This window comes from Lindgomyces ingoldianus (assembly GCF_010093535.1).
Source record: "Lindgomyces ingoldianus strain ATCC 200398 unplaced genomic scaffold BDR25scaffold_33, whole genome shotgun sequence".
NCBI classification, from domain to species: domain Eukaryota; kingdom Fungi; phylum Ascomycota; class Dothideomycetes; order Pleosporales; family Lindgomycetaceae; genus Lindgomyces; species Lindgomyces ingoldianus.
In genome coordinates this window covers 468,080-492,774 of record NW_022985194.1, presented here as the reverse complement: position 1 = coordinate 492,774, position 24,695 = coordinate 468,080, and the positions used below count along the sequence as shown (strand labels likewise).

The following is a 24,695-nucleotide window of genomic DNA, read 5'->3' as shown; positions in this document are numbered from 1 at the left end:
TTGTATTACCCTTTTAGGAAGTTTATATAGGGGTTCTAGAGGGGTAGGAGGGCTCTAGCAAGCAGGAGGCCTACAGACACTTAAATCTCTTTCTAAGGGTTTTAATCTATCCATCTGTCTGTTGTCTTAAAAATGCCTATTTTAGACTATTTTCTATTGCAGAGTTATCTATCCACGCCTCTTACTGCCTTACAGGCCTTATCTAGTCCTATCTGCTCTTGTTACTAGGGAGAACTAGTTATTTTATAGTTAACTAGACCTTAATCTTGCGTCTCTAAAGACCTATAGTCTTAGCTGTTTTAACTAGAGTACAGCGTACTTTAATTAAATTGTACTACTTGTACAGATTACGTGAGCTGTAACAGTTATAATACGTACACCTACCTCTCCTCCTTCCTGTTGTACGAACGTACACAAAATCTCACCTGTACAGGCCTCAAAATCGCCCAATTGTACAGTACTACGCCTCGTTGGAAGCCCTGACATGGAGGATAGATTCCAGCTCTAGTAGCTGTCAAGCGAAAGAAGGCAATTTCTAGAAGACTTCAACATAGTGCTGGTTCGGTGTGAGGAATCGTGAACGGTCGCGCGTGCATGGAAGTTGTAATGTAAATAGAGATCCTGCGTGCTTTAAGGGGCTAGAGGAATGCGAAAGCGCGATATTTCAATATGAGATTGCGGGTACAAAACGACAGACGAAATGAATGAACAAATTCCGAGGGCTTGCAGAGATTGCCTCTCTTGGTTACTGAAAAAAAAAAAACCAAAGCTACTTTCTGATATGCATGCCAACAACGTCATACATACTGTCCCTCTTTCACAAGTCTCACAGCTATTCCAGCATCCGTAAACACAATATAACCCACATCACTAAGTCTGACCTGTAAATTGCGCAATAACTTCGCCCTCTCCATACCATCAAGTGCGCTGCCACCCTGTGGTACACGTATATAGGGATTATCACTAGCCAAACTGGAGCAATAGCCAAGGACATCAGGTCCGACGGCACGGTGATTGAATAGCATACCAACTACTGCGGGGAGTGGCATGGTCGCGGAAGTGAAGACATACATGGCGAGATAGGCCCGGTGGCAGACATACTCCTCCTGGAGGATCACATGGACTCCCGAGATGGAGATATTTTCCGCGAGCGCGGACGTAGACGTGCCGACCATACTGTAAGGCTGCAGGCTGCCGAGGTAGTAAGTGTTGAGCAGCTGGGCAAGGCGTAGCTCCAGGAGGTCCTTCGGGATAGTGGAGAGGTTGATACTGCCGGCTGTGAAGCCAGCGACGGCGCGGCAAAAAAGAGATGCTGGGTTAGCTATGTAGCACTCGGTGGCGGAGGAGTATATCAGGGACTTCTTATAGGAACCCGTTGCGGTGGGGAAATATTGCGAGAAATTTGAAAGAAATAGGGAAAGCTAAGTGTGGTGATGTTCAACGATGCATGCGGCCGTAGGCTTTGGCGAATGGCGACAACGCTGCAGTTTGTTCTGGAACAGGAGACGTTTGACTCTACGTATTGTTGCGTGATATGACAGAAGGCTACTGTTGAATTCCGCGGGTCTTCGCCTAAGCCGAATATTGGTGAGTGGAAGAGCAGGGAATGGCGAAATTCGGAGACATCGGTGTTAGTTATTAGGGATGTTTTCAATGCCATCCTAGAAAGCAGCATGGGTCGCTATATCTTCTAGTAAAACCCCATCCAGTGCGATAGAGAATGAGTCGTCTTAACTCGCGAACCAAAAAGTCTTATTCTTTCTGTTCTCTAATTGGAGGGGCCACGATTGACTGATATTGTAGCAATCTAATTCAAGGTAAGTCGTCTCCACTGCAAAGGTGGTATTTCCAACCTCAAAGATATTAAGGGTGGGGATACCAAGTAGAGAAGAATACGGAACGCCGTTTCGTGGTACAGCTCAATTTGAACACATCAATAAGGAACCACGTCACCTAGAACGGTATTGCTACCTCCATCTTGAGGCGTTGGTTAATCGAATAGAACATGGAGGCGGTATCTCTGGGACGCCTGGGAGCTAGCTTCAAGTAGGAAAGAGACGGATTCACAAGACCTCAATTAGAAACGAACGAAAATATATCGTGAGTAATAGACAGTGGACATTTAAGTCATGCCGATAAGCTTAGGTATTGCCCACCGGAAATCCCATTCCATTCCCAGAGGCTCAAACTCCCCCAAAAAACCCACAAGACACCCCCCGTGATCCTCTATACTCCGTTCACCCTCGCCACGGGCAAAGTCTTCGTACACTCACTTAAATCATCTAAATTATCTACCCCCAATAAGCTCATCCGCACATATGCCTTTGCATAATCTTCATTCCAATGCGGCTGATTCCCCACAAACGCGTTCCATTCATCAGTGATCTTCGGGTGCGTCGATAATGCTTTATCACTCGGCAGCACGAATATTCTGCTATCTGGGGGATTCTCCAACGTCTCGTTGTAGAAATTGACGTCCCACACACCTGGGGTTGTGTCGAGGGGAAAATTGGCTTTGGAAGGGTCGACGAATCGCTGTTTTGCGGAGGAATGGGCGCCGACCAGAGCGGCGAGGTCGTGGGCTGAGAATCCTTTGTTTTGGAAGAGTGTAATCAGGTTGTCGGCGGAATCACGGGTGTCTGGTAGAAGACCGGTTGGTGCAGCTTTAGTGGCGTCTTTGCGGCCGATGAATGTTCGAATGCGGGGACCCTTTGGGCAAGTAACTGTGGCGTGGTTGTGTGCGTATTGCGCGAGATCTGCGTAGCCAACTTTATACTTGGCTTGCACAGTTCGCAGGATGTTTCGGATGCTCTGGAGTCCGTTGTTCTCAGGACGATCTTGCTCGCCGAAATCCATTAAGAGGGAACCGTCAGCGCCGCCATTGAGCGAGTTTTTGTCCCAGGAACCTGCGTCGTGGAAACCCATACGGACGGCTGCGCGGGCGTTGTCGTTGCATTGGCTGTCGGGGCCTTTAAATCGCGATGTGAGGTCTGCAGATACGTCCCACCCTGAATTAATATTAGTGGAAATCTCAAATGGTAGGAAGATACTGTAGGGTCACTTACAAACACAGCATTCGTCGAGGGATGGTAAACAGATTAAGGGTTTGGAGGACAGCTCTCCAGATTGTCCTGATGTGATCCCATTTAGGATGTCTTTGATGAGCTGTCCAATCGGGGAAAGAACGCCTTTTAAGAGGTCGTCGATTAGGCCTGGGGCGGGAGAGCGTTGCTTTACAGGAGAGGCAATAGCTAAATAAACCACTGACAGTAGAGGCAACGCTAGTACGAATTTGCGGAACATAGTTGTTGGGGCAATGAACATGCGGAGCAGAGTTGCTCGCGAATGAAGCCGACTGCTCGTCGCTGAAATGAATAATGGCCGGATGTTGCTAGGGTAGCAAGGGGAATAAATGACTCTATTTTATATATTTCAAGATGATCCCTTTCCTCCACACTTCCAAGTTCACCCCATTCCCACTTTGACTGCTGCGGGAGCTCCTACCAGGGTCTGTCAGACTGCCAAAACATCCAACCGTCCCAGAAAAGGTGTGGTCGATAGATATTGGTGAGCCTAGGAGACCCTTAGAGCAAAGATCGCCATACCATTACCTCTCGAGTCTGTAGTTAGCTGCTGCAACTACAGCTTAAGTGGAAGTTCGACTCTGGATAGGCCTGTCAAGCCACGAAGATCGAAGGAAGATCATCCAGGAATATGATAGCGTTCCCAGTGACTTAGCCCAAGCGTTGAATTCTGTGCATTGCGAGATATCAGCTGCATTGCTCACACTCCTTCGACCAGGAGACCAACTGACACATCCTATAGACCTGAGAGTTTTGGTTGGACAAAATGTAATAGCAAGGCCTCGCGCGCTCGTATTCAGGATGCATTCAGCTAACCTAGAAAACCTGTTTGCCAAATCAGCCACTTTTTTCTGGGGATCTTCATCGATTCTACTGGGAGAGGAAAACATCGTGGGATGCCCAGATCACACAAGACTATCGGTTATATCCTTGGCTTCCGAGTACGGCGGACTGTTAGCTGGTGAAGGGAAAAAACTAATCGCTAATTGCTTAGGAGCATTTTAGGTATAAAACACTATAGTATTTTACTAGGCAAAACATACTATAACGCATTTGTATAATGTTTTTTAAAGATCTAAGGAGTGAAGGGTTGTTTTACGTAACTGTATTGCAACTGCTCTTTATAGTGACTGCCTTCACTACAGCGTTGTACAATAATTGTAGATACTCACCGCCACCACTACTCTTCCACATCTACTACTACTACAGCAGTAGCAGCAACAACAACAGTAACAATAGCAATAACAGTAGCAACAGCAACAGCAGCAGCAGCAGCAACAATAATAATAACAATAATAATGTAAGCATTAAGCTTATAGTATTTTAATTACTTTTGTTATATAAAGCTAACACTTAAAATAGAGCTTTTATTTTTTATAATGCTGCTATTACTGCTGCTAACTAAGCTAGCGCTAATGTTAATCCTGTCCTACATGTAGGACAGCAGCAGCTAGCTCTACTAGCTTATAGTCTATAGGCCTGTGCATTGCTAGCTTTTTTAGGGCAGGATGTAGAGTTTATATATAGCAGTATATCCCTTTATTAAATAGCTTTACATAGGCCTTTATATATTAACGCTATTCTTATACAATCTTGCAGAAGGGCAGTGGACAACCTGTGCAGCGCATGCTATGGCGCTGTCTCAGGCCCACAACTGTTCCTAGAGTGCTGCTGCGCTAAGGGGCACTTTAGCAGAGCATGTAGCAATTATAAATAGCGTAACTATGCTAGTTACTGCTTTATAAAAGAAAAGGGTAATAATAAGCTAGCTAGTAAACCTTTATGTTTAGGCTATAACCTAGGGATTAGTAGTGCTAGTAATAGTTTATAGTAGTAGCTTATTCTTATTAAGAATAAACTTACTAGGGCTTTAGCTAATAATATAATAGTTTTAGCTTAAAGTATGTATAATATTTCTTTTAAAAGTAGTAAAGCGCCCTAGCTATAAGAGTTATCTATAGCACCTAGCTATGTAGAGATGTCTATAGCACTTAGTTAAGGCCTGTACCTCTGCGCAGTAACTAGGATAAGTAGCTGTTAAACAGTAAAACTAAACTAGGCTAGTAAATAAAAAAAATAAATTAAATTATTATATAAAACATACTACTTTTTAATACTATAAAGCTAATAGGGCACTTAAGAATTAATATTAAATAGCTAAGATAGTGCCTATTTATAATTATATAAAAGCATTTTTTTATTTTTTTTATTTTTAATAAAGCTTAATTTTTACTTAACTTTTTTTTTTTTTACTAGCTTTTTTTTCTTCTTAACCTTAGTCTACTTAGTAGAGGGTTTATATAAAAAGATTTTATTCTAAGCTACTATAGTTACCTTATATACTAAGTATAAAGTTGTGCTTTAGTTGCCTTTTTTAAAGTATCTACTTTTTAGCAAGTTTTTAATTATATAATAATTTTTAGCACTTTTTAAAAGATGTGTAATATAATCTTTACTAATATTTATAATAAAATATAGTTTAGAATAGCCTTTAGTAATTAAAAAATTAAATTATATAAGCTTTTTAAAAAGGCTATTTTTAACAAACTTAGTATAGCTTATAAAAGGTGTGTTCTAAAGCTATATCTAGGTCTAATCTACTATGTATTAAATATTAGCTAATATATAAGAGGGTATTATATATAGCTGTTTAATACTATTAATTTACTTACACTTATTAATTACTTTATATTATATAAAGCAGAGGATTACAAGAATAGAAAGCTTAGCTATTATATAGCTTTAAATAAAAAGTAAAGATGTACACTAGATTAACTGCTAACATGCTAATTCTGCTAGTGTACATAAAGTAGCTTATATAAAAAAGATAAACATTTTTTTTTTACACTTTTAAGTGTATTTTTTAGACAAATTATCTCTTCTTTGTTTTATATAATTTATATAGGTGTAAGAAGTTAAATTTAAACACTATAGTCTAAATAAAACTTATATTTAGTAGACTACTTACTATAAGACTGTTTTATAGTAGAATAAAACTTATCTTAGGCACTTATAGTAATAATAGATTATATATTATATAAGAAAAAGAACTAAAAAAAGAACTAAAAAAGAAACTATAAAAAATTTAAATATACTATAAAAAAAATAAAAGCTTAGTTACTGCATCTATATAAATTTACTAAGCTAGATTAGGATTAATAGGCATCTTTTTACTAAAGTTAGTTTTAAGATTAACATTTTAAACTATGTTTTAATTACTCTAGTTAAATTAAATACTTTTATATTAAGTATATTATATAAAACTTTACTTACTAATTTTACACTCTAATAAGTAACTTAAGTAGAGATAGTATAGGCTAAAGACTATTTTAGATATAGTATTATGCTTTTACTTAAAGCTAAAGATAAACATCTAAATATAGTGTTGTATAATCTTAAAAGTTAAAGTAAGCTGTAGCTACGCTGTTAAATCTAAGCAAATCTAGTACCTTATTACACTACTAAAGCATATTTTATAGGAGGTAGGCATTTATATTCTAACTATTAACTCTTCTTTTAATTATATAAAGCTAATTAGCATTAAATAAAAGAGCCTAGTTTTAGACATAAGCTTTAAAATAGTAATAAAGTATAAAAGGCTTTTTAACTACATTATTTAGACAGTTTTTTTGCCTTTAAATTAAATATGTGTTTTATAGTTATATAAAGCTATATAGTTTCTTATAAAGTATAAAAATATATATAGCATAAATAGTAAGCTAATTAGCTAAGCTATTTTTTAAAAAGAAGCCTTAAGTTTAAAAGTAGTAAAAGTAATTCTACTTAAAGTAAAATAAAGTAATAAGTATTATATAAAATACTAACTTACTAATAAAAAAAAAAGCTTTTTAAAAGTTACTACTACTAAGCTTTAATTTACTAATTTAATATACTTATGCTATAAAGGTAGCACTAATTAAATAAAAGCTTAGGCTTTATAAATTTTTAAAGCTAGTAATAAGTATTTACTAGCATAACTATCTTTATTTTTTAATTAGATTATATAAAATGTAGTTGCTGCTTTATTTCTTTAAGTGTCTTAAGAAACTAGTAAAGGCAGCTAATAGTAGTGTAGGCAGAGATTCTAACATAAATCTATATAATGTATTGTAAGTACACGTTAATACATGCATAGATCTCTACGCTGTACAGTTTTAGCTTACTATAGCTATTAATAGACTAGATAAAGTTTAGGCTAGGAATAATATACTCTTTATAGTGTTGCTGCAGGTTGCGCTTGCAGCGCTCTACTACTTTATAGTTTATTATATAATAAATATAAAATAACTAGTCCTGTGCAATAATATAGCTATATTAATAAAAGTGTATATAAAGATACTTTTACTTATACTTATTAATAACACCTTTTTTTAGCTTTTAACTAATAAGTTATTATATAAGCTTATCTACTTACTAGCTTTATTTAACACTTTATACTTTTTTATGTAATCTAAGCTTAAATTAAAGTTATATAAGTGTATATTTTCTAATTTAGAAGCTTTTATTATGTAGTACATAAAGTATATCTAAATTTTTAAGCCTAATTTTAAAAAACAGCACTTAGATTTAATTTTTAACTCTATTTTTAACCTTAGTAAAAAGGTGTTACTTTACATTTTATGTTTAAAACTACTGCTTAATTATATAAAAAGTAACATAGACTTAAAACTCTTTAAGAAAGTAAGTAGCTATTTATATGTATGTAATACCTTTATAAAAAAGCCTAAGTAGATAGAGTTAGTATAGTTTAAAGTTAATCTTAGGACGTCCTCCTACGTTGCTACTATATTAGTAAGCACTTGTACAATGTAACTATTTAGAAGACGCTTACTAGGCATTATAAAATTAACATGTATAAACGTGTATAAAATAATTATAAAGTTGTAAGTAGCTAAAGGCTATAATTACATGCAGGGTAAAGAATTTTTAAATTGGCGATTAGTTTTTTCCCTTCACCAGCTAACAGTCCGCCGTATCCGAGATCACCATGCCTGACCCTGGGCCCTGGAATCTGGAGCCCCGCACTCTCATAAGTAGCAGAGAATAAATAGCAAGCTAACTACGCCAATTTTCACATAGTATAGGTAGACTGTAGCACTTCTCAAAAGGGTCCTAGAGTATCCTACTCTACAGACAAATCTCATGATTAAGAGCAGAATCTGGGAGTTACATTTTTTGGCAACGAAGATGGGAGCCTTGACGATTTCCCGCCAGTGGAAGAGCTACCAGAGCGCGGGGAGCCGGCCAAGCTGCCAGGGGTCTGGTATCCCATGCCAGGGCTTCAAATACCCTCTTCTGGATTGGAGCAGACAATTTTTGACTACTAAGAAGGCAGACAAGAATGTCTTCTGAGATTGTCGACCTTATGCTCTTGCCGTCTTCGTGAGCACTTTTGGCGACTGAGCCACAGATTTTCTTGGCGCACGATTTCTCAGCTTGTGATATCGCCCTATTATAGTAGTTTGGGTGATTGCGATTGCTTGGCTGTTAGGGAGTAATATTTCTCTGCATTTAGGCGCAGCAGTGGAGCTGCTAGATGCCTATGGAAAGGCTTCGATTGGGCAAAACTGAACAGGAAACAGTGACAGCAAAAGTAGATATTGGGCGGAGGGGGGACTGGGCGTCGCTCTACAACACTTACAAGGACGAGGAGCTTGGGGATTGTGGCGGGCTTGATGCCACAGCAGCGGCAAGAGCAGCCTCTAAGACGCCGCTTTCGTCGGTGGAGGGGTAAATTCTACTTCCGGCGAGGCGGGCTATCATACGGAAGGCTTCGGAATTTGATGGGTGGAGAAGCTGTTTGCAGACGGCAAACGCGGACTTTCAACTTGGCAAATCCGAGCGTTTCGAACAGTGAGGAGTTAGTTGGTGTGGTTATGAACCGGTTATTAGATCACGGTTGAGTTCCAAATGTATCTTGGCCTTCCCATCACATCATCCATCACTAGTATCCACCGCGAGCTCCTATTCCATTGCAGCTAGACAATACTTTGCATACGTTGTCGACCGTCCCGGAATTTCACAAACTTTCAATGCTCCCCTATGTAAGGTGCTGAGAAAAATTGAGTCATGTATGCGCAACCTCGGGCCAAAAATGCTCTTTAATATATCCCGAAATAGATGGCACGATCCCACGCTGTGACACTGGCTGGCTGCGATAGTTCGGTGGAGGAAGTGTACGGTGTGACGGACGAGAATAAGTATAGATCTGCGGGAATAGGGAAGAGGAGGAACTATGCTATAGCGGGATGGGATGTGATAAAGACAATACCTGCTGGTTTGTGCATCGAAATGGGATCCAGCTTGAGAGCGCCACCATGGTCACAAAACTTAATATGTGGAAGGAGAAGCTCGGAAGGGCGCAAATTTCATCCCAGGACTGTCCAGACAAAATAATGAGACAGGTGAGGAAAGTAATGCAAGTGGGGTATACAACTGTTGAATTCATCAGGTGGACCTGCTTAGTGTGCCTTTTAAACAAAGAGGCTAATTTGCCACAAAGAATGGAAAACAACCCTACATTAGCCATCCTAGCTCTACAGCAGGCTGACAGAGTGAGTCACCGATTCCATCACCGTCTTCCTCATCTTCCATTTCCATATAGTTCGGCTTTGGGAGGCCTCGGATCCGAGCGCCTCCTCCATTCGTATACTCATCCAAACACTTCACTGCGAGACGTCCTCGAAATCGGTTGTGTTAACTATACCAGGCTGTATCCAGGCTTCATTCAACCAACCGTTAGAAAACTCCAGGTTGCCCAGTCCTTATAGGATCACGTCCATTTCATCTCGCGCTGGTGGCCGTTGTCGCCAGGGCCGAGGTCAAAGATTGAGTAATGCCATAGTGACCGACATCCCTAGATCTCTAAAGGAAAAGCAAGTTTGTTGAGGATTGTGGGATCAACTTGGACGACTGGTAATGCCAGCTTGGAAAGTATGCTTATTCGATGAAAACCCTCGAAATAACTAGGCCGTAGTTCTAGGAAGATCGTTCTGAGACCTGTCGCTTTCAGCACACTTCGATAGATTGCCTTGTAGCCTGGTCCCTAAATGCAGCCATGTGCTAGGAATTTGTGCTGCCCTATATTTAGCAAATCTGGGACCTACTAGGCCAGGACTTCGTGTTCGCACGCTGGCACCCGTGCGTCCATGATTGCAATATGGACGTCTTTATCACCCCTAACAGCTAGCCACTCGGCATAGCAAAGCGTTCAATGGAGCGATGAGGCACATGAGCTAAACTCAGTCAGGCCAAGCTACTACCTAGTAGTACCTGTACCTCTGTATATATTATGGCTGCCCTAAAAGCTCCATTATCAAACAACACACTTCCGCTGCACCAACACCTAAACTTACAGAGAAAGCAAAGTACGAAAGGGGGCTCGGTGCGGATCCTGGCTTTAGAGATATGAGCAGTAGTGAGAGGATTTGGCATAATGGAAAATGCAGAGTTGTGTCTGGATTGTCATAGAAACATAAACGAATAGCCGTAGATAGTACGTAAGGTAAGTGTAAGCCGGAGGGCTCTACGATGGGCTTCCCAATCAACCTTGGGTTCGGCGTCCCACGATACTATATAAATCACATAGCTTTTCGGACCCTCAGTCCACAATACAGAATTCCTATTAGATCGTGCCCCCTATAAGGCTACAGTAAGATTATTAGATATTCTTCTAATTGTTGAATAGTCAGCTGAGGGCAGACAACTGGACGAGAAATGGGGAAATCCCGTACCCATCGCGATTGCGAGAGAAGGAAGCGTGCCAGTGTCGATGGCTGAAAGCATGCCGTATGGCGGGAGAAGTGCAGTGAAAGAGAGGTGGTGGATGAGAGAACCGAGGAAGTGGTAAGGGTGACTTCGCGTTGTTCACGCGCCTAAAATCCGACGCTAAAGCCAGTCCGAGCTGCGGCTTTCTCCATCACTTTCATCCTCCATACTGACATCACGTCCCCCCTTCCTTCCACTCTTCCTCGTTCCGTTTTCAACCTTCAGCCTATGTTCTTTTGACTGTGCCTTGGCTTTTCGGCAACGACTTATTTCGCCATCCCGACTCCGACTTCCCACACGCCCCATCTCATCTTGTGGTCGGTTCCGGCAGCCGACCCAAAATGCCCCTCGGTTTCGAGCGTCTCAACGAGCGCACTCAACGACCTAATGCGCTCATCAACTTCATCAAGCCGCTCCCTGGCCTGACCTCCCCAACGGCCGAAGCCATCCTCAACCGCGTCGCCGCAATCTGCTACCCCTTCATGAAAAAGCACATGATCCTAGTCCAAGCCCTCGAAGAATTCCCCTTCAACAACGAATTCGTCGGCCGCAACTTTAACGCTGGAGAAGTCATACAACTAGTGCTGAGAAATCGAAAGGGTGAATGGCTGCCCGATAGGTGCGTTATGATGGTCATGGTGCATGAGCTGGCGCATTGCAAGCATATGAATCACTCGAAGGCTTTTTGGAAGGTGAAGGATATGTATGCAGCGGATTTGAGAGAGCTATGGATGAAGGGGTATACGGGGGAGGGGTTGTGGGGAAGGGGGCGGGACTTGGCGTCTGGGAGTTTGCTGAGGGGAAGTGTGGGCGTAGCGGATATGCCGGAGCATCTTTGTGGTGGGACGTACCAGAGCAGGAGGAAGAAGAGGAGGCGAGTTGGCAAAGAGAAAGAGACATTGACCTATGCCGAGAAGAAGCAAAGGCGTATATTGAAGAAGTTCGGTACAGGCGGACAAGCCCTCGGAGCGGATGACGATACGAAGATTAAGCTGGAGGGCGGCGTGACGAAGAAGGGAAAACCAAGGGTCGCTGGGAGTCAGCGCGGTAGAGAACTCAGAGTTGCAGCTGCGCTCGAGCGATTCGGCGCCGCGAAGAAACAAGAACCCGAGGTCAAGAAAGAAGAAGTAGGCTCCGAGAGCGAGACGGAAGGCGAGTACGAAGGGATGGGCGAGAATGAAGCTGCCGTCGATGTCGATGGGAAGAGGATGGTCGACGAGAAGGGGCACGCGTTGGTGAAGGTTTGCGAAGATGAGGACGAAAACGATGATCATGCCATGAAGGAAATGGAGGAAATACAGGGATTCCAGAAGCAGATCGATGCACTGAGGGTGTCCAACTCACAACCAGAATTTCGAAGGAGACCTCTACGGGAGACGACTAAAACGACATTCGCACCCAAGGGGACGGCTGCGAAGCCTCTAGCAACAAACACTAGGGACCTCACCCCCCCATCTAAACGCTCTTCTTCGGTGCATGTCATCCACCTGGACGAGATCCACAAGCGCCGACCTGATAGTAATCTTTTAAGTAACTCCACAGATCATCGTTGCGAGCGGCTCGAGACTCAAGTGGACTGCCCAATCTGCTCTCTTGTCAACGAGGCTGGATCACTTACTTGTGCAGTGTGCTCCAACGTTCTGAACCCACATCTGGTGCCCAATAACTGGAAGTGTAAGAGCACAACGTGCGAAGGTAACGAGTACACCAACTCAGGTGATGCTGGTGTCTGTGGTGTGTGTGGTTCTTCAAGGTCCGCAGTTTCCTGAGGCTTTGCAGAAAATGGCGTGCAGAGGTGTTGCTTGACTGATGACTTGACGGATATTGATACCCCTTTCTCCAAATGATGTCCTTACCTACTCGGTAGTAGAATTGTCTAAGGCATATATATTGCTAGAGGAATCTGTGATGAGTATGTATCATGTCACATGAAGCATTCATCAACCAAGGTTTAAACTTTTCAACACCCACATCCACAAAATCCTCAATAATATATAAATCTCCGGCCCACCGCCCTCTCGGACGTAGGACCTATTCACCACCCCCTCCCTGTCTATCAATTTTACAACGAAATGCAATACCTTCAAGACGACCACTTACAGTACCTGTTCATGCACCCGAGCCAGTGTGTCCCAGACAGGAAATTGTCAATCTTTGCAGCGAAAAACGTCACGATTACTGAGTACCTCACCTACCCTCTCACCATTGTCTTCCGAGCCACTTATCGCCTCATCTTCTGCTCCTCAAAGTACTCAGAAAACTTGACAGCCCGCGAAGTATAAACTAATCCGCTCGTGCACCTCCCTATCCAGCCTAGCGCACCTGCAACATTGCGGGTGCCAAGATCTGGAGCCGGGGCCCAAGCTTCAACAATCGTCACCTCCTCGGCCAACGAACAACAAACCACGCGACATCCTCACAATCTCGCCACTACCCACAATTCCGGCAATCCACTCCCTACAAACTGAAATCCTGCATAGGGCCCGCGATATCGAAACAAAGAGTTTGTATAAGCCATTGAGGAGAATGGTGTCGCGCATTCTAGTTCCGGCTGCCCGGACAGCGGCAGCAGCACGCAGCGGATTGACCATGAGGAGCATAGTGAGGGGCTTTCAGACATCGAATGTAGTGAGGCAGGAAGCGGCGACTGTGGTAGCGCCGGTGAAGAAGCCGGTTGGGGCATTTCGAGGAGGGTGAGTCGAACACCCCGTCTTCTTCTTGTCTCTCGCTTTTTCGGGGCAGCTGGGTTCAACAGTTTGGGGAATACTGAATTGTGCTCCGCTGCGCTGCACTGAAACAGGAGCGGTGATTGTTTCTGGATATATGGAATGGCTAATGCGTGCTGGCGATTACAGACTCTTCGGCTTCTTGCTCGGTGCCACCGCTTCCGGCGCCGGAATGTACTACTATGTCATCGACGAATACCGCGTTTCGAATGAATTGCTGACGGAAGATATTTATGTACGTCTACCTAGCTCGACCCAGCTCTCTATCATTTCAATCCAGCACTTTCCTCCGCCATATGGGATATACTCTACTAGATCTAGGATTCTGGTCAACTCTCAGGCGTTCACTGATAATGGAATAGGCTCTCCAAACTGCGGTACAACGGATAGAAGGTTATGTGAGGACATTGGAGGAGAAGGTTCATTCGAAAAAGAAATGAGCGACAAATTAACAACATATTGTGTGGTCACAAGGCATAGCATGACATGAAACAAGCATCAGGGTTGGTCGGTCACGCAGCCGTGGGTGGAACGGATACACGGCATGAATATGCAAGCAAGCTGCGAACGGAATGGAATGGAAAGGAATGGGGGTGCAGATGGAGGAACTGTATTATCTTAGGTACTTGATTGCCCAGCTCACTCTGGTTTGCATGCATTTGCTGAGTTATACCAATGTATTCTGTTTCTGAGTTCAATACTAACACCTTTTTGTTATGTGAGGACTTTCATATCAACCACTCGCCAATCTTACGCTTCCGAAGGGCTAGCTATGCCGAAGCCTTGTTTATCTAAGGCTAGGGCATCCATGACGCGAGTGCAGTAGATCTCGGGAGGTATTTTCCTACAGGAATCATCTAATTCCGCGGCACAGTGCGGTGGGTCGCACCTTCTGCGCTGGAAGTCGCTCCTGCCATTCGTGCCAGATATAGCTAAGCGCACGCAAATTCTTCTTTGGCTTTCTAATCGCTTCCTTCTCTTTCCTCCGTCACTTCCCTCCTCTTCCAGATTCCTACCGAGCTGTTTTTCCGTGTCTTTCGTGAAAACCTGGAAGCAAATATGCATATCTCTCTTCATCACCGACTGACTTCGTTCGATACCAAGGTTGATTCTATTCAACTAGACCACACTTAGCTCCTGCACAGGATGGCCAGTTGTGTATATCGGCAAAATGCTTGTCTTTACTCGGAATCGTGAATGATGAGATCTGAATTGCCGTGGGAAAGAGTAGAAGCCTCGAAAAACACGCTGAGGCATGCATAAACCTGTAATATTTTTGAAAGAAAAAGCGGTAAGGCCTCTAAGCCTATGTCTCTCCCTAGATTGTGGACTCCTGAGCTTTCCTTGTTGGGATCCGAGTGCGGGCCGCTGCAGGTTTCCATTCCGCAACGAAGAATCTGCAGTCTCAGAATGAGATACGTCAGCGTTGGAGTTCAGCTCACAGCCGAGTGGCCGCTCGTTCTTCTCCTGCCACTATTCCTTTTCTCTCTCGCCTCTCTCTGTGAAGCTAAGAGGAGCACGAGGGGCATGAGGAACTGGATTGATTGCTAAAGGAGTGTACCTAGGGGGTCTATATATATGCAAGAAAAGGGGTAAGTCTTGGCAACATGAGAACCATCCGTGAGCCATGCGTGAGACCCATGCGTGACTACTGCAAACACTCTCCTTCATCCCTTTCGCTGCCGAATGAAGTCAGCAACCAACTTTCATTATGAAGTCTAGGAGCACTACGCCACAGACGGCCGAGCCCTCTAGCAACGCGAAGATCAAAGTCGAAGCAGGAATCAAAATTGAGGGGGAAACGAAAACGTTAACACTGCTGGGGTGAAGAGCGAGCCTCCCACCTATTTGATAGTCTTGCCTTTACCAGCAAATGACGTTTTGTAGTTACAGGTTCCCTTCCGATCCATTTGCCTAAATCAATCCCTCTAGGGCCGGCAGCTCACTCCATTCTATGCAAGAGCCTCGAAGTAACTATACACCACTAACGACAAGATGTCGAAGGCCTGTTTTCAAATATTGAGCCGTCAGTGTTTATCATCTTCTAGGCCCGTCCGGAATGAGTAGGTGCCTTCCTATAGTTTCAAACGAAGGTTTATTTATTTAACGCGAACCCTTAGCACCCGGTACTCAACACGGGTGTCGCAATCTGTTGTGGCTTTGTCTGTGAGTGTCAAAAGCTTCTCTTGATTCACCATGCACTCCTTAGATGTGCGCTTCCTCTCGGAGTTTTTGTGACACATGTCTTCGGATTCAGAACTGCGGAAAAGTTTAACATGTTGTGTGCTCTCTATGACAGCTTTCAAGGGAAAATCGTTGACTTGTATGAAACGTGGAAAACTTGATTATCGCTGCGAACACACTCGGCGCCAATACGTTCGTTACCAAAAGAAGATGGGAGGATCCACTTCGAGAACGAGAGATGGGCAGTCTGGTGAATCATAATAATGGTGGGAAAGAGTTGGTTATTTGTGGCGGGCTCTGGATCAGTGGTTGTTAAGAAAGTTCCGCTCACGCTCAAAGACGTGAGGAATTTATTCCGCGATTTCCAGGTTCCCTTTCCAATTCCATTTTCCAGGGGCTCACGTTCAAGGAACTAACTCTTAACTCCGGTATTCAGATTGTGCAGGGAGTATTGGGGGATCACGTGAAGGCGGCCGCAGGATTCAGGCAGAATGGGACATCGCAACCCGAGAGTAGTAACATCCATTTTCTTTAATATACTTCTATCAATCTATTTTGACGACATCACAAAAGACGGTGCTACTTCAACCCGGTTCGATGTCACTTTTAACTGTAACTGTAAACGTGGTGAATGTAAAAGTCTCCGTACACTTCGCATGTTGTCCTTTTCAATTCCATTGTTATCCATACAGGCTCAACATAGCTTCAAGAGCTTACGTTGGTATATTAATTCTCTTCCTTTAGCAACACGCGTAATTGTACGGCTTGAGTATGACTCTGCAAAGTAACTATTATCTACAATTGTTACGTAGTGCCTTACCATTAGAATACTCCAGATGATTCTCTCATATCCATAAAGAACGATCTATTCGCACACTCACCCTCTCACCGTTTAAACACGCTCAATCCACCCTCCACCATGATAATTCCCCTCCTAAAACCCCTCCTCCTGCTCACCCTGTTCTCCCACACCCTCGCATCCCTCACCCCAAAATCTGGCTCCGAACATCTCCTCATCGCCGACACAGGAGTCGGCCACCGCAGCCGCCCCGTAACCACCTGGCGCACTTCCCTCCGAGGCCTCTCCACCATCGGCACCAATTCCCTCAATCTACTCAACTTCGGGAACCCAACGCCTGAGAACCAACCCATCGGGTCCAGCGGCCTAGCCGTAGATCGTGAAAATGGGCACGTGTATGTCGCGACTGGGGAAGGAATTAAGAGAACCGATATGTTGGGCGGGAACAACGTGACCATTGTTAGTGAGAGCGCGACAAGTCTCGCAATCTCCCAGTCGAAATTATACTTCGGAATCCAAAGCACAGGCCTTATCAAACGCGCAAATCTAAACGGTACAAACGTGGAAGTATTCCTCAACGTGTCCACAGGCCTCGACTACTCCTACACCCCGTCGTACATCCCTGCGAAAGCGTCACCCGGTGGAATCGCCATCGACGAGAAGCAAGGGTGGATATACTGGAGCTCGGTGACATTTCCTGAAGACTTGAGCTCGATCCGACGCGCCTCGTTTGCGGACGTGGAGAAATATGGCGCCCAGAATGTGACTGCAGAGGTCTTAGTTGAGAATTCCGGGTATCCAGGGCAGATGCGCGTGATATGGGATGGCGATGAGGGTGTAGGGAGGTTGTATTGGGTTGAAAGGGCCCGGTATACAAATTCCCCTACGGCGCTCAAACGGTGTACCTTCAGTCCTCCTCGTCCCTCTACCCCCAAGCCCAACGGCGGTTACGTCTATACTCCGGAAACGATAATTTCGAGTGTCACACATCCGGCCATGTTCTTCAAAACTGATGGCGTGGATAATATGAATATGAGTATCACGAGTTTCACAGTCGATAATGCGAGTGGCCGGTTGTGGTTTACGGCTATGAGTAATATCCGTGTTATGTGGGCTAAGTTAGTGGGGATGGGGATTGATGGCGCGAATGCAACGTGGACCGTTCTGAATGAGAATGTGACAGATATTGGGATTCCGGTTGGCGTGGAATATGTTCCGTGAGGGGGTAAGGGCAGACAGGAAACTGATTGGAGTGATCTCGCTGGCATAGCGCTTAAGGGAGGAGAGGAGAAGCCTAAGTTGATTTGGAAAAGGGACTGGCGTGCGTACTATCTTGGACGGAAGTTGTTGAGCTTGATATATTTCTAGCTGAATAGAAGATGAAATCAATTCATAAGTTGAAACGTTCATCTGACGAAAGATGTGGTCCCATTTCGTGTAGAAATATACAATCTCTTTCCCTCCAAACTTTCCAGATTAAAGCATTCTGACACATGCATTGAGGTCTGTGAGTGCCGGAGCCTAGACTGCAATCATAATTCAAGCCAACTTCCTAGCAGCCTGCAAATCCCCCTCCCTCAACTCCCTCAAAACTCCCGTAACAGCCACCTTGCCCGTCATAGCCGCAACCCCCACCTCCTTCGCAAACCCCAAAGCCCCCACCTGATGCAACCAATAACTCACATACTTCGCCTTAACCTCAATCAATGTCATTCGCGGATCCTCCGGGCCACCATCATGTTTTCCATCTCCCAGGTCGCCAAACCACGCTTTCACGCCGTTGGACCAGAGCTCTTTGATCCGTGGGTCAGAGTTCGAGACGGTGGTTGCTACACCGGTGATAGATGCCCAATCTTGGGTTTTAGAATCTTGGAAGGTGAACTGGCACTCAGGATTCTGGGATAGGTCGGAGAACTTCCGCGAGTGGGAGTTAGCGAGGAAGAGGAAGTCGGGACCGACGCGTTTAGCGACGGCCATTGAACGACCGACAGGTCCTGGAATTTTTCAGTTAGAGTTTGGGTCGGGGGGACCATTTTGGTTATAGTTGTAGGGCGTGACAAAGAATATGAGTACGGCCTGAGGAAAGGTGGAAATATTAACATACCAATACCGTTTCGGTAGGTATTCAATAAGCCGATCTTCTTACTATCTACCAAATCGAAGAACTCCTTGATTTGCTTATCCTTTGAAGTTTCGGTGTCATATTGCTTGCCAACCGATGGATCGGTCTTTGAGTTAATTTCGCTGGATGTAAGAGACTCAGGCATTCCGAAAGAGGATGAACTTGAAAATGACTTGCGATTTGAAGTCGGGACTAAAGGGCAAGCGAAGAAAGCTGATCGGAGAAGGAATTGAGTTGGAAATGACGTTGGAATATGAAGGGTGATAGCTCGAGGAAAAGCGCGAGTACAGAGCATGCTTCTACAACTGTATTTAGAGGCAGGGAGTCGTTCTTTAAAGGGCTAAAACCGAGTCCGTCGGGGCCGCGCTATGAGCGAAAATCGACAGAAATGACGTTCGAATGATCAAGGAGATGCTCTGAGACGGTTGGAGAGGTGCAAATGGATGACGATGTGATAATTTAGGCACACGTCATACCCAGCAAAACTTACGCATGATTAATCGCGAACTGCTGAACAGCGAGACTGCTTTACAGAAACTTAGAGATGGTACCCAATGACGTTCCGCTTCGTCTCTCCGGGAGGATGACTCGAGGGTGAGTATTAGCGAAGGTAGCGGGTAGCGATGTGAAGTGGGCATACACCCCGCTCCTTGTGGCGTTAGGATAGGTGGCTAGTGGGGTCACCCCCATGGTGGTGGGGATTGTAATTGTGAATTGTGGGGGTGCAAACTTCAGATTCTGCATCAGATGTTGTAGGGAAGAAACTTGTATTCACTTGAATATCTAGCTGAGAAGCCGGAATTCTGACGAAAACGGTTCGAAAACGATCCCATTGGAGCACAAGAAATAGCCTGCGATTACAAGGAAAGGTGAGCTTGACAACTACTGGTACACTCTAGGTCGAAGGCTTAGAAGAGGGTCGAACTTTTACATTCACAGGCTCCGCTGCGGCCCTTTGTTTCGCCGGTTTAAAAGTATGCAACATATCTGCAGCTCACGAAGACTTTATGCTCGGTTCTAGCCGATCATTCGTTATACCTACGTGGCAATTTGTATCGTATTATGAGTAGAAAACCCAAGTAGATGGCTACCAGCTGTTATATCGTTGTCCACGGGAGGTACAAGTCCCAATCCACGCAGATGCATGAACGCCGTCTCGCTTCTACAACGACCGGCCTCGTGATCTACACGGAAAAGTACCTAATCTGGATGTAATATATTTGTTCGTTAAAAGTTATTCTTGGGGTTCTACGGTACACCACATCTTCATCAACGCTATAGGAAGGAGCACACGGATTTCGATTCCACTTTAGACAGACCTAGGTATAGTCGGAGGATGAACTGAGATGAAATTCTGTTGCGCAAGAAAATAGACATTCGTGCTGTGTTATGCTGCATCTTTTCGAGAAGCTATCGTCTGCAGCTCGGAACTATGCGCGGGAGCCGTCTACTGCTTCAGCGTGATTTCGTGCATAATGCAAGCACTCGAAAATCGAAAACGCCTCACCCATTCGTAGGGAATCTTACCACCCATTATCAAAAAAATGCGGAAAACGTCGGGCACTTGGCTCAGCGGTCCGCATGATAGGGCATTGACGACTCGTAGCACGCTTGGAGGATCCAGTGCTCTGGTTTGCCGGGCCCTCGTCCATGTAACTGGTAACATTTCCTGTTCTGTGAAGATAATAAATGAACTCGTAATCTCGGGCACATGGGCCACATTGCTCAGCTTTGCGAGTACGGCGGGCCTTCTGCAGGGCTGAGAAGAGCTGGGCCAATCGCTATCTTTGATGAGTCTCCTCTTCCTCCCAGCACACATTTCACTCACCGGTTGGAGATCCTGATGGAATTAACAACACAAGGCAGAAAAAAGCGCCATTTATTAAAACACAAAACACCATCCACTTACAGAATCATATACCTGCTCTCTGCCTTTCTTCAGAATCGCATGTCGCTGCGAAGGCCTATATTCATTCTATTCACCATGTTTTTGCTCTATTTCCTCACGTACTTGTGCTTGGACGCCGCTAGAGCCTTGCCAAACCTAAGACAACGTAACAGCACTCTTCCAGAAACTCATCCATTTTTCAAAACACCGAACTCGGAGGGGGCTTCAACCCAGACAATTATTTTTGGTGTCCTATCTGTCTGCCTCGCCTTAGGGTCCCTTATCGTTGCAGCACTCCAATACCAACGAAAGAGATATCCATTTCGGTCCTCTACTTCTACTTCTGAAAGTATTGAGATTTATCGGAGTATGTAACTACTTTATTGAGGTTCCAAGCGGTTTTTAGAGCTCAGGTAATCCTAGTTCAACATCTACACCTTGGACGTCGCCTTCCCGTCCCTATGCCTGAGCTCAGTGTTGAAGATGAGCACTCTCTCCCTCCTTCAAGAGAAGGAAGCATTGTTGTTACTTCTCCTTCTGCACCGCATTCAGGGGAGGCTTAGGTCGAATTAGGCGCTAGCTAAGCCATCTGGGGTACCTACTTTGGCATGTGTGATATCATACTAGCTCAAGCCCGATGGGTAGTGTGCTGTGTGGTGCATTACGCAAAGGACTCGTGAGGACTTGCACATACCTATTCTCAAATGTGCGCGGCTGGGCTCTCACCTTTGCTTGTAAGATGTACGGTGCGACTTCTTCTAATATACAGTTTCTCGCCTCTCATTTATTGCCATCTGGAAAAAAGTTCAAGGAGACCAACTCCTCTACTGTAATTGTTCCATGTAATGTGTGCTCGTCGAAACGAAGCTACAAATAACCTCGCCAAGAAAGCCCGAGGCTGAATAAGGATCAGAGGATACTGGTACCGATCGTCCTCAGTAAGAAATGTAGCCACGTCCATTGTGGCAGGGACTCTGGGTCGAGGGGCTGATTCATGAGATAAGGACGTGCATCCTTGCGTAGCGAGACACCCTGTGTGGCGAGACAAATGAGGAGTACTTTGACTTTCAGCAGCTGGAAAGCCTATATACATAACAAGTACTGCTATAATTCTATGAAAGTAATCTACTGTAGCTAATTCTAAACATTTGTGATTTACTCTTCCCTAAAAATTACGTTTATATTGTTGTCTCTAAGTCTAATTTATACAACGTCTTCTTTTGTAGCGTAACAGACTTCTCTCCCTACAGTACCAATGTTAAGCTTTTTTTCGCTCTAGATTCTTGTAAAACAGCCTTATCCTAGCCTCAAAACCTCCCTCTGATGCTAGGAAGCCATCATCAGCCTTGTGCGCGTTGTCGCGGGCAAATTCATGCAGGGTCGCCACGTCATTTAGTACCTCCAGCGGAAGCGAGACTCCAATCCTAGCTAATGCGAGATGACTCCGCACGTCGCACCTCATCATCTGCGGGTAATTTACTGTAAGATCTGTGGCTATGCGGATCGCACAGGTGCTCGGAACATAAGTAAATCCGGCTCAGAATTGGGAGCAGTGTTGATAATCAGCCGGCGATTGTTTAGTCAGCGAATGCGTCTCAGCGTCAAAACCGCTCAACACAGCCATCGTACAATTTCGAGATACGGTCCAACGCAGATGACTTCGATAGCCTCCGGCGAAACACAGCTCTACACTACCGCCTCGCCCTCGAGCGCCGAATCCGCCTTTGTTCCCTCATCGAATACAACTTCCGTTACTTGGCATCAGCATCCTCGCGCAGCCCCTTACATTTCCGTGATTTCTCGGGCACATAGGGTAGGGTACCCACAACTACTTGGGAAGCCGTGGTGGAGGATTCTTGTCCGGCGATGCTGGACGGATCGATCGATCTTATTATGACGGGGTCCTGGCGATTATGGTAGACATGGCAAAGGAATAGTCAGATTCTCATCCAAGTATAACCTCTTTCCACTCATCATCCGACAGAGCAAATGCAGCCTTGAACACCTTCCCGAGAGCAACACGGCGATAAAACCCTTCGATAGGAAAGTGCTCGACGAGGAGCACAAAGAACAGATCCCACTCCGACTCGACTCTCTCCTTGGGGATGTAGTGCGTCCAGTCTGGAAACTCCTCCTTCGTAAAGGCCTTTGCCTCCGAAATGGCAATGAACTCGAATTCGGTCTTCTCAGTCTTGTCTTCTGGGCCATTCATGGCGCTGTTCTCGATAACCCCGCCCCTCTGCTGCCTCAGGAGCCACTCTGCGTTGACGACGATGGAGCCGCACTTATCTCCGCGCCGGTCCATGATGTGGCAGCGTCGCAGCCCCGGTCCGAGGCAGCCGCCGACATGGCCTGCAGAGTCCATAGTCTCCGTCGTGATGGGCACGACGTGGAACGACGCCTGCCAAGTGAAGAATTGCAAAAAGATCTGGTCGGGAAATTCGTGATAGGAGCCGGTCCTGTGACTCACCGAGGTCTTGCGGACGTGGTATGGATCCTCCGGTAGAGTCAAGGTGAAATCCTCTCTCGGCTTGTCTAAACTGGCAGACATCCCCCCCACCTGGCGAAGGCGACCATAATTATCGTGTCTGTGGATCGCGTAATTTTTGACGTCCCAGTGAGAGCGCTCTGAGTAGCTCTCTTCCCTTGGCTTCGTTCGTTTACCCTTTTTTCCTTTTCTCATGTGCTTAGGTTTAGGAGTTGATACAGTATTTGAAGTCATTCGGATCACTGGAGTGGGTACGGGGGGGGGGCCCTCTGAGAATTCGGTTGGCTGGAGTGACTGCGTCTGAATGGTCCGTTGGCGACGGCGACGATAGCACCAGCGACCATTCGTGGTCAGAATCGTCCTCCAAAGTCTCATTGCTGGGAACCTTGTAACCTTTCCACCTTACGCTCGTGCTTTCGTCTTCTTTAGCCGAGGACATGTCCCAAACGCGCCGGAGGGTCCCATGGCCGTCTCTTATGTGCCAGTCGATCCATGTGTGGTCCAAGAGCCATGCACGGATGTCAGTCAGACAGCCATCAACCATCTCTGGAGCATATTTAATCCCGTCGCTCTCCCATCCGCACCATGACCAGCTTGGAAACTTCATGTCCTTGTACTTCTGTTCGTCCGAACGCTTTGGCTTGTTGAGTCTCGACGATCGGCCAATCGGCTGCCAGAGGAGGGCGAAGTCGAAGTGAGATGTGGGAAGACCGAAAATGAACGGCGAGTGCATAGTGTATTCCATGAGCTTGCACATGCCACTGAATGCCGAGAGGATGTCGAATGGTTCATAAAGTTCTCGCAGTGTATACAAAGAGACACAATGGGCGTAGAACCACACGGCTCTGAGCTTGAGCTGGGACAGCATCTGGAGTGGAGAGCGCAGCAAATCCAAGGACCAGCCTTTGCCGCAGCGGTCCGCGAAGATGTCTTCCGACACCCCCGTCGAGCGACACTGGAAGTAGACGCGCCCGCCTGTGAAGATCAGGCAACGTTTTGAAAGGAGGCGCTCCTGGAACGTCCACGCTCGCTCGTTCCATTGAGATGCCTCAATGCTGACCTCTGGGGGGCGATGAAGTAGCAAGTGAGCCCCGCCGGCGCAGTTTGCGATCCACTGCGCTGGCTGATGATCTTCGTCCAGGGCGAGTAAGCCAGTTCTAGCATCTAGACCATCTGCGGCACAGAGGGTGAAGATGGCGTTCCCGTACAGCGCTTCCAACCGTACGTACTACGACTCAGAAAAGTGAATAGTTACGGTCACGTGAGCCGTACAAACGTAAGAGGACTGTCAATCGTAATGTACAACTAAGAGAGGTCCCCTTACGGTCTGTAATACGTCTCAGAAAGTCGATTTTTCCTAGTAATATAGGACCTAATTAGACATCCATGGGCAAGCGTTAGGAGGGCGTTTAAGGGGGCGTTTTTAAGTAACAATTAGTAAAAACTCTGTTGTGTACAATAAGCAAGAACGCGTTAGAGAGGGGGGGGGCTAGGGTATTAGATCCTATGCAAACAGTTAACTTTTTACCCTTAATATTATCCTTAAGTTATAATTTGCTATTCTCTCTTACTAGTAATTGCTTATACAAAAGGCAGCAGAAAACCTAAGAGTTATAGCAATATTATAACTCTTATTAG

The 24,695-nt window shown here is 45.2% G+C and overlaps 12 protein-coding genes across 12 annotated transcripts in view; 6 read left to right on the top strand and 6 right to left on the bottom strand.

The window, feature by feature from the left end:
- Nucleotides 1-253: 253 nt before the first annotated feature.
- On the bottom strand, nucleotides 254-1,175 carry BDR25DRAFT_317593 (uncharacterized protein; the record flags this gene model as incomplete). The annotated part of the gene is made up of 3 exons (XM_033691683.1): nucleotides 254-274; nucleotides 426-504; nucleotides 808-1,175. The coding sequence occupies 3 exons, from the start codon at nucleotides 1,173-1,175 to the stop codon at nucleotides 254-256; spliced, it is 468 nt and encodes a 155-aa protein (XP_033543445.1).
- A 1,051-nt stretch (nucleotides 1,176-2,226) lies between these two features.
- Nucleotides 2,227-3,303, bottom strand: BDR25DRAFT_236895 (heme peroxidase; the record flags this gene model as incomplete). Its single annotated transcript, XM_033685568.1, has 2 exons — nucleotides 2,227-3,008; nucleotides 3,066-3,303. 2 exons carry the CDS (start codon nucleotides 3,301-3,303, stop codon nucleotides 2,227-2,229), a joined length of 1,020 nt encoding a protein of 339 aa, XP_033543444.1.
- Nucleotides 3,304-4,638: 1,335 nt separating this feature from the next.
- Nucleotides 4,639-4,800, top strand: BDR25DRAFT_236790 (uncharacterized protein; the record flags this gene model as incomplete). The annotated part of the gene is made up of 1 exon (XM_033685563.1): nucleotides 4,639-4,800. A coding segment is annotated over one exon (162 nt), but the record flags the coding sequence as incomplete, so codon positions are not given.
- A 3,270-nt stretch (nucleotides 4,801-8,070) lies between these two features.
- Nucleotides 8,071-9,915, top strand: BDR25DRAFT_359496 (uncharacterized protein; the record flags this gene model as incomplete). The annotated part of the gene is made up of 10 exons (XM_033696095.1): nucleotides 8,071-8,116; nucleotides 8,200-8,426; nucleotides 8,471-8,521; nucleotides 8,620-8,801; nucleotides 8,854-8,981; nucleotides 9,032-9,221; nucleotides 9,245-9,338; nucleotides 9,386-9,534; nucleotides 9,586-9,843; nucleotides 9,897-9,915. The coding sequence occupies 10 exons, from the start codon at nucleotides 8,071-8,073 to the stop codon at nucleotides 9,913-9,915; spliced, it is 1,344 nt and encodes a 447-aa protein (XP_033543442.1).
- Nucleotides 9,916-9,939: 24 nt separating this feature from the next.
- On the bottom strand, nucleotides 9,940-11,588 carry BDR25DRAFT_395739 (uncharacterized protein; the record flags this gene model as incomplete). Its single annotated transcript, XM_033698393.1, has 8 exons — nucleotides 11,025-11,588; nucleotides 10,970-10,992; nucleotides 10,790-10,938; nucleotides 10,668-10,704; nucleotides 10,412-10,631; nucleotides 10,277-10,318; nucleotides 10,190-10,214; nucleotides 9,940-10,121 (listed from the first exon to the last, which is right to left on the bottom strand). Exons 1-8 carry the CDS (start codon nucleotides 11,154-11,156, stop codon nucleotides 9,940-9,942), a joined length of 810 nt encoding a protein of 269 aa, XP_033543441.1. The 5' UTR covers nucleotides 11,157-11,588.
- On the top strand, nucleotides 11,027-12,679 carry BDR25DRAFT_268564 (WLM-domain-containing protein). The gene is made up of 2 exons (XM_033687117.1): nucleotides 11,027-12,322; nucleotides 12,416-12,679. Exons 1-2 carry the CDS (start codon nucleotides 11,192-11,194, stop codon nucleotides 12,617-12,619), a joined length of 1,335 nt encoding a protein of 444 aa, XP_033543440.1. The 5' UTR covers nucleotides 11,027-11,191; the 3' UTR covers nucleotides 12,620-12,679.
- A 572-nt stretch (nucleotides 12,680-13,251) lies between these two features.
- BDR25DRAFT_268560 (uncharacterized protein) lies at nucleotides 13,252-14,267 on the top strand. Its single transcript, XM_033687116.1, has 3 exons — nucleotides 13,252-13,543; nucleotides 13,706-13,811; nucleotides 13,939-14,267. The coding sequence occupies exons 1-3, from the start codon at nucleotides 13,377-13,379 to the stop codon at nucleotides 14,014-14,016; spliced, it is 351 nt and encodes a 116-aa protein (XP_033543439.1). The 5' UTR covers nucleotides 13,252-13,376; the 3' UTR covers nucleotides 14,017-14,267.
- A 59-nt stretch (nucleotides 14,268-14,326) lies between these two features.
- BDR25DRAFT_359492 (uncharacterized protein) lies at nucleotides 14,327-15,819 on the bottom strand (the record flags this gene model as incomplete). The annotated part of the gene is made up of 10 exons (XM_033696094.1): nucleotides 14,327-14,420; nucleotides 14,449-14,486; nucleotides 14,519-14,695; nucleotides 14,720-15,049; nucleotides 15,097-15,123; nucleotides 15,184-15,227; nucleotides 15,277-15,392; nucleotides 15,421-15,517; nucleotides 15,566-15,620; nucleotides 15,691-15,819. 10 exons carry the CDS (start codon nucleotides 15,817-15,819, stop codon nucleotides 14,327-14,329), a joined length of 1,107 nt encoding a protein of 368 aa, XP_033543438.1.
- An 860-nt stretch (nucleotides 15,820-16,679) lies between these two features.
- On the top strand, nucleotides 16,680-17,780 carry BDR25DRAFT_317588 (uncharacterized protein; the record flags this gene model as incomplete). Its single annotated transcript, XM_033691682.1, has 1 exon — nucleotides 16,680-17,780. The coding sequence occupies one exon, from the start codon at nucleotides 16,680-16,682 to the stop codon at nucleotides 17,778-17,780; it is 1,101 nt and encodes a 366-aa protein (XP_033543437.1).
- A 318-nt stretch (nucleotides 17,781-18,098) lies between these two features.
- On the bottom strand, nucleotides 18,099-18,826 carry BDR25DRAFT_377184 (blue light-inducible protein Bli-3; the record flags this gene model as incomplete). Its single annotated transcript, XM_033697485.1, has 2 exons — nucleotides 18,099-18,553; nucleotides 18,664-18,826. 2 exons carry the CDS (start codon nucleotides 18,824-18,826, stop codon nucleotides 18,099-18,101), a joined length of 618 nt encoding a protein of 205 aa, XP_033543436.1.
- Nucleotides 18,827-20,392: 1,566 nt separating this feature from the next.
- BDR25DRAFT_359489 (uncharacterized protein) lies at nucleotides 20,393-22,489 on the top strand (the record flags this gene model as incomplete). The annotated part of the gene is made up of 10 exons (XM_033696093.1): nucleotides 20,393-20,827; nucleotides 20,862-20,936; nucleotides 20,993-21,132; nucleotides 21,197-21,424; nucleotides 21,467-21,547; nucleotides 21,593-21,689; nucleotides 21,900-21,956; nucleotides 21,998-22,040; nucleotides 22,081-22,319; nucleotides 22,382-22,489. 10 exons carry the CDS (start codon nucleotides 20,393-20,395, stop codon nucleotides 22,487-22,489), a joined length of 1,503 nt encoding a protein of 500 aa, XP_033543435.1.
- The window catches only part of BDR25DRAFT_293523 (uncharacterized protein), a gene marked incomplete at its 5' end in the record, with an annotated part of 3,876 nt that continues 1,397 nt past the window's right edge, over nucleotides 22,217-24,695 (bottom strand). Inside the window, 5 exons of the mRNA XM_033688724.1 lie at nucleotides 22,217-22,754; nucleotides 22,800-23,324; nucleotides 23,353-24,269; nucleotides 24,334-24,414; nucleotides 24,579-24,621. Of these exons, the coding sequence (XP_033543434.1) occupies nucleotides 22,515-22,754; nucleotides 22,800-23,324; nucleotides 23,353-24,269; nucleotides 24,334-24,414; nucleotides 24,579-24,621 (1,806 nt within the window). The 3' untranslated portion in view covers nucleotides 22,217-22,514. The remainder of the gene's footprint in view (nucleotides 22,755-22,799; nucleotides 23,325-23,352; nucleotides 24,270-24,333; nucleotides 24,415-24,578; nucleotides 24,622-24,695) is intronic.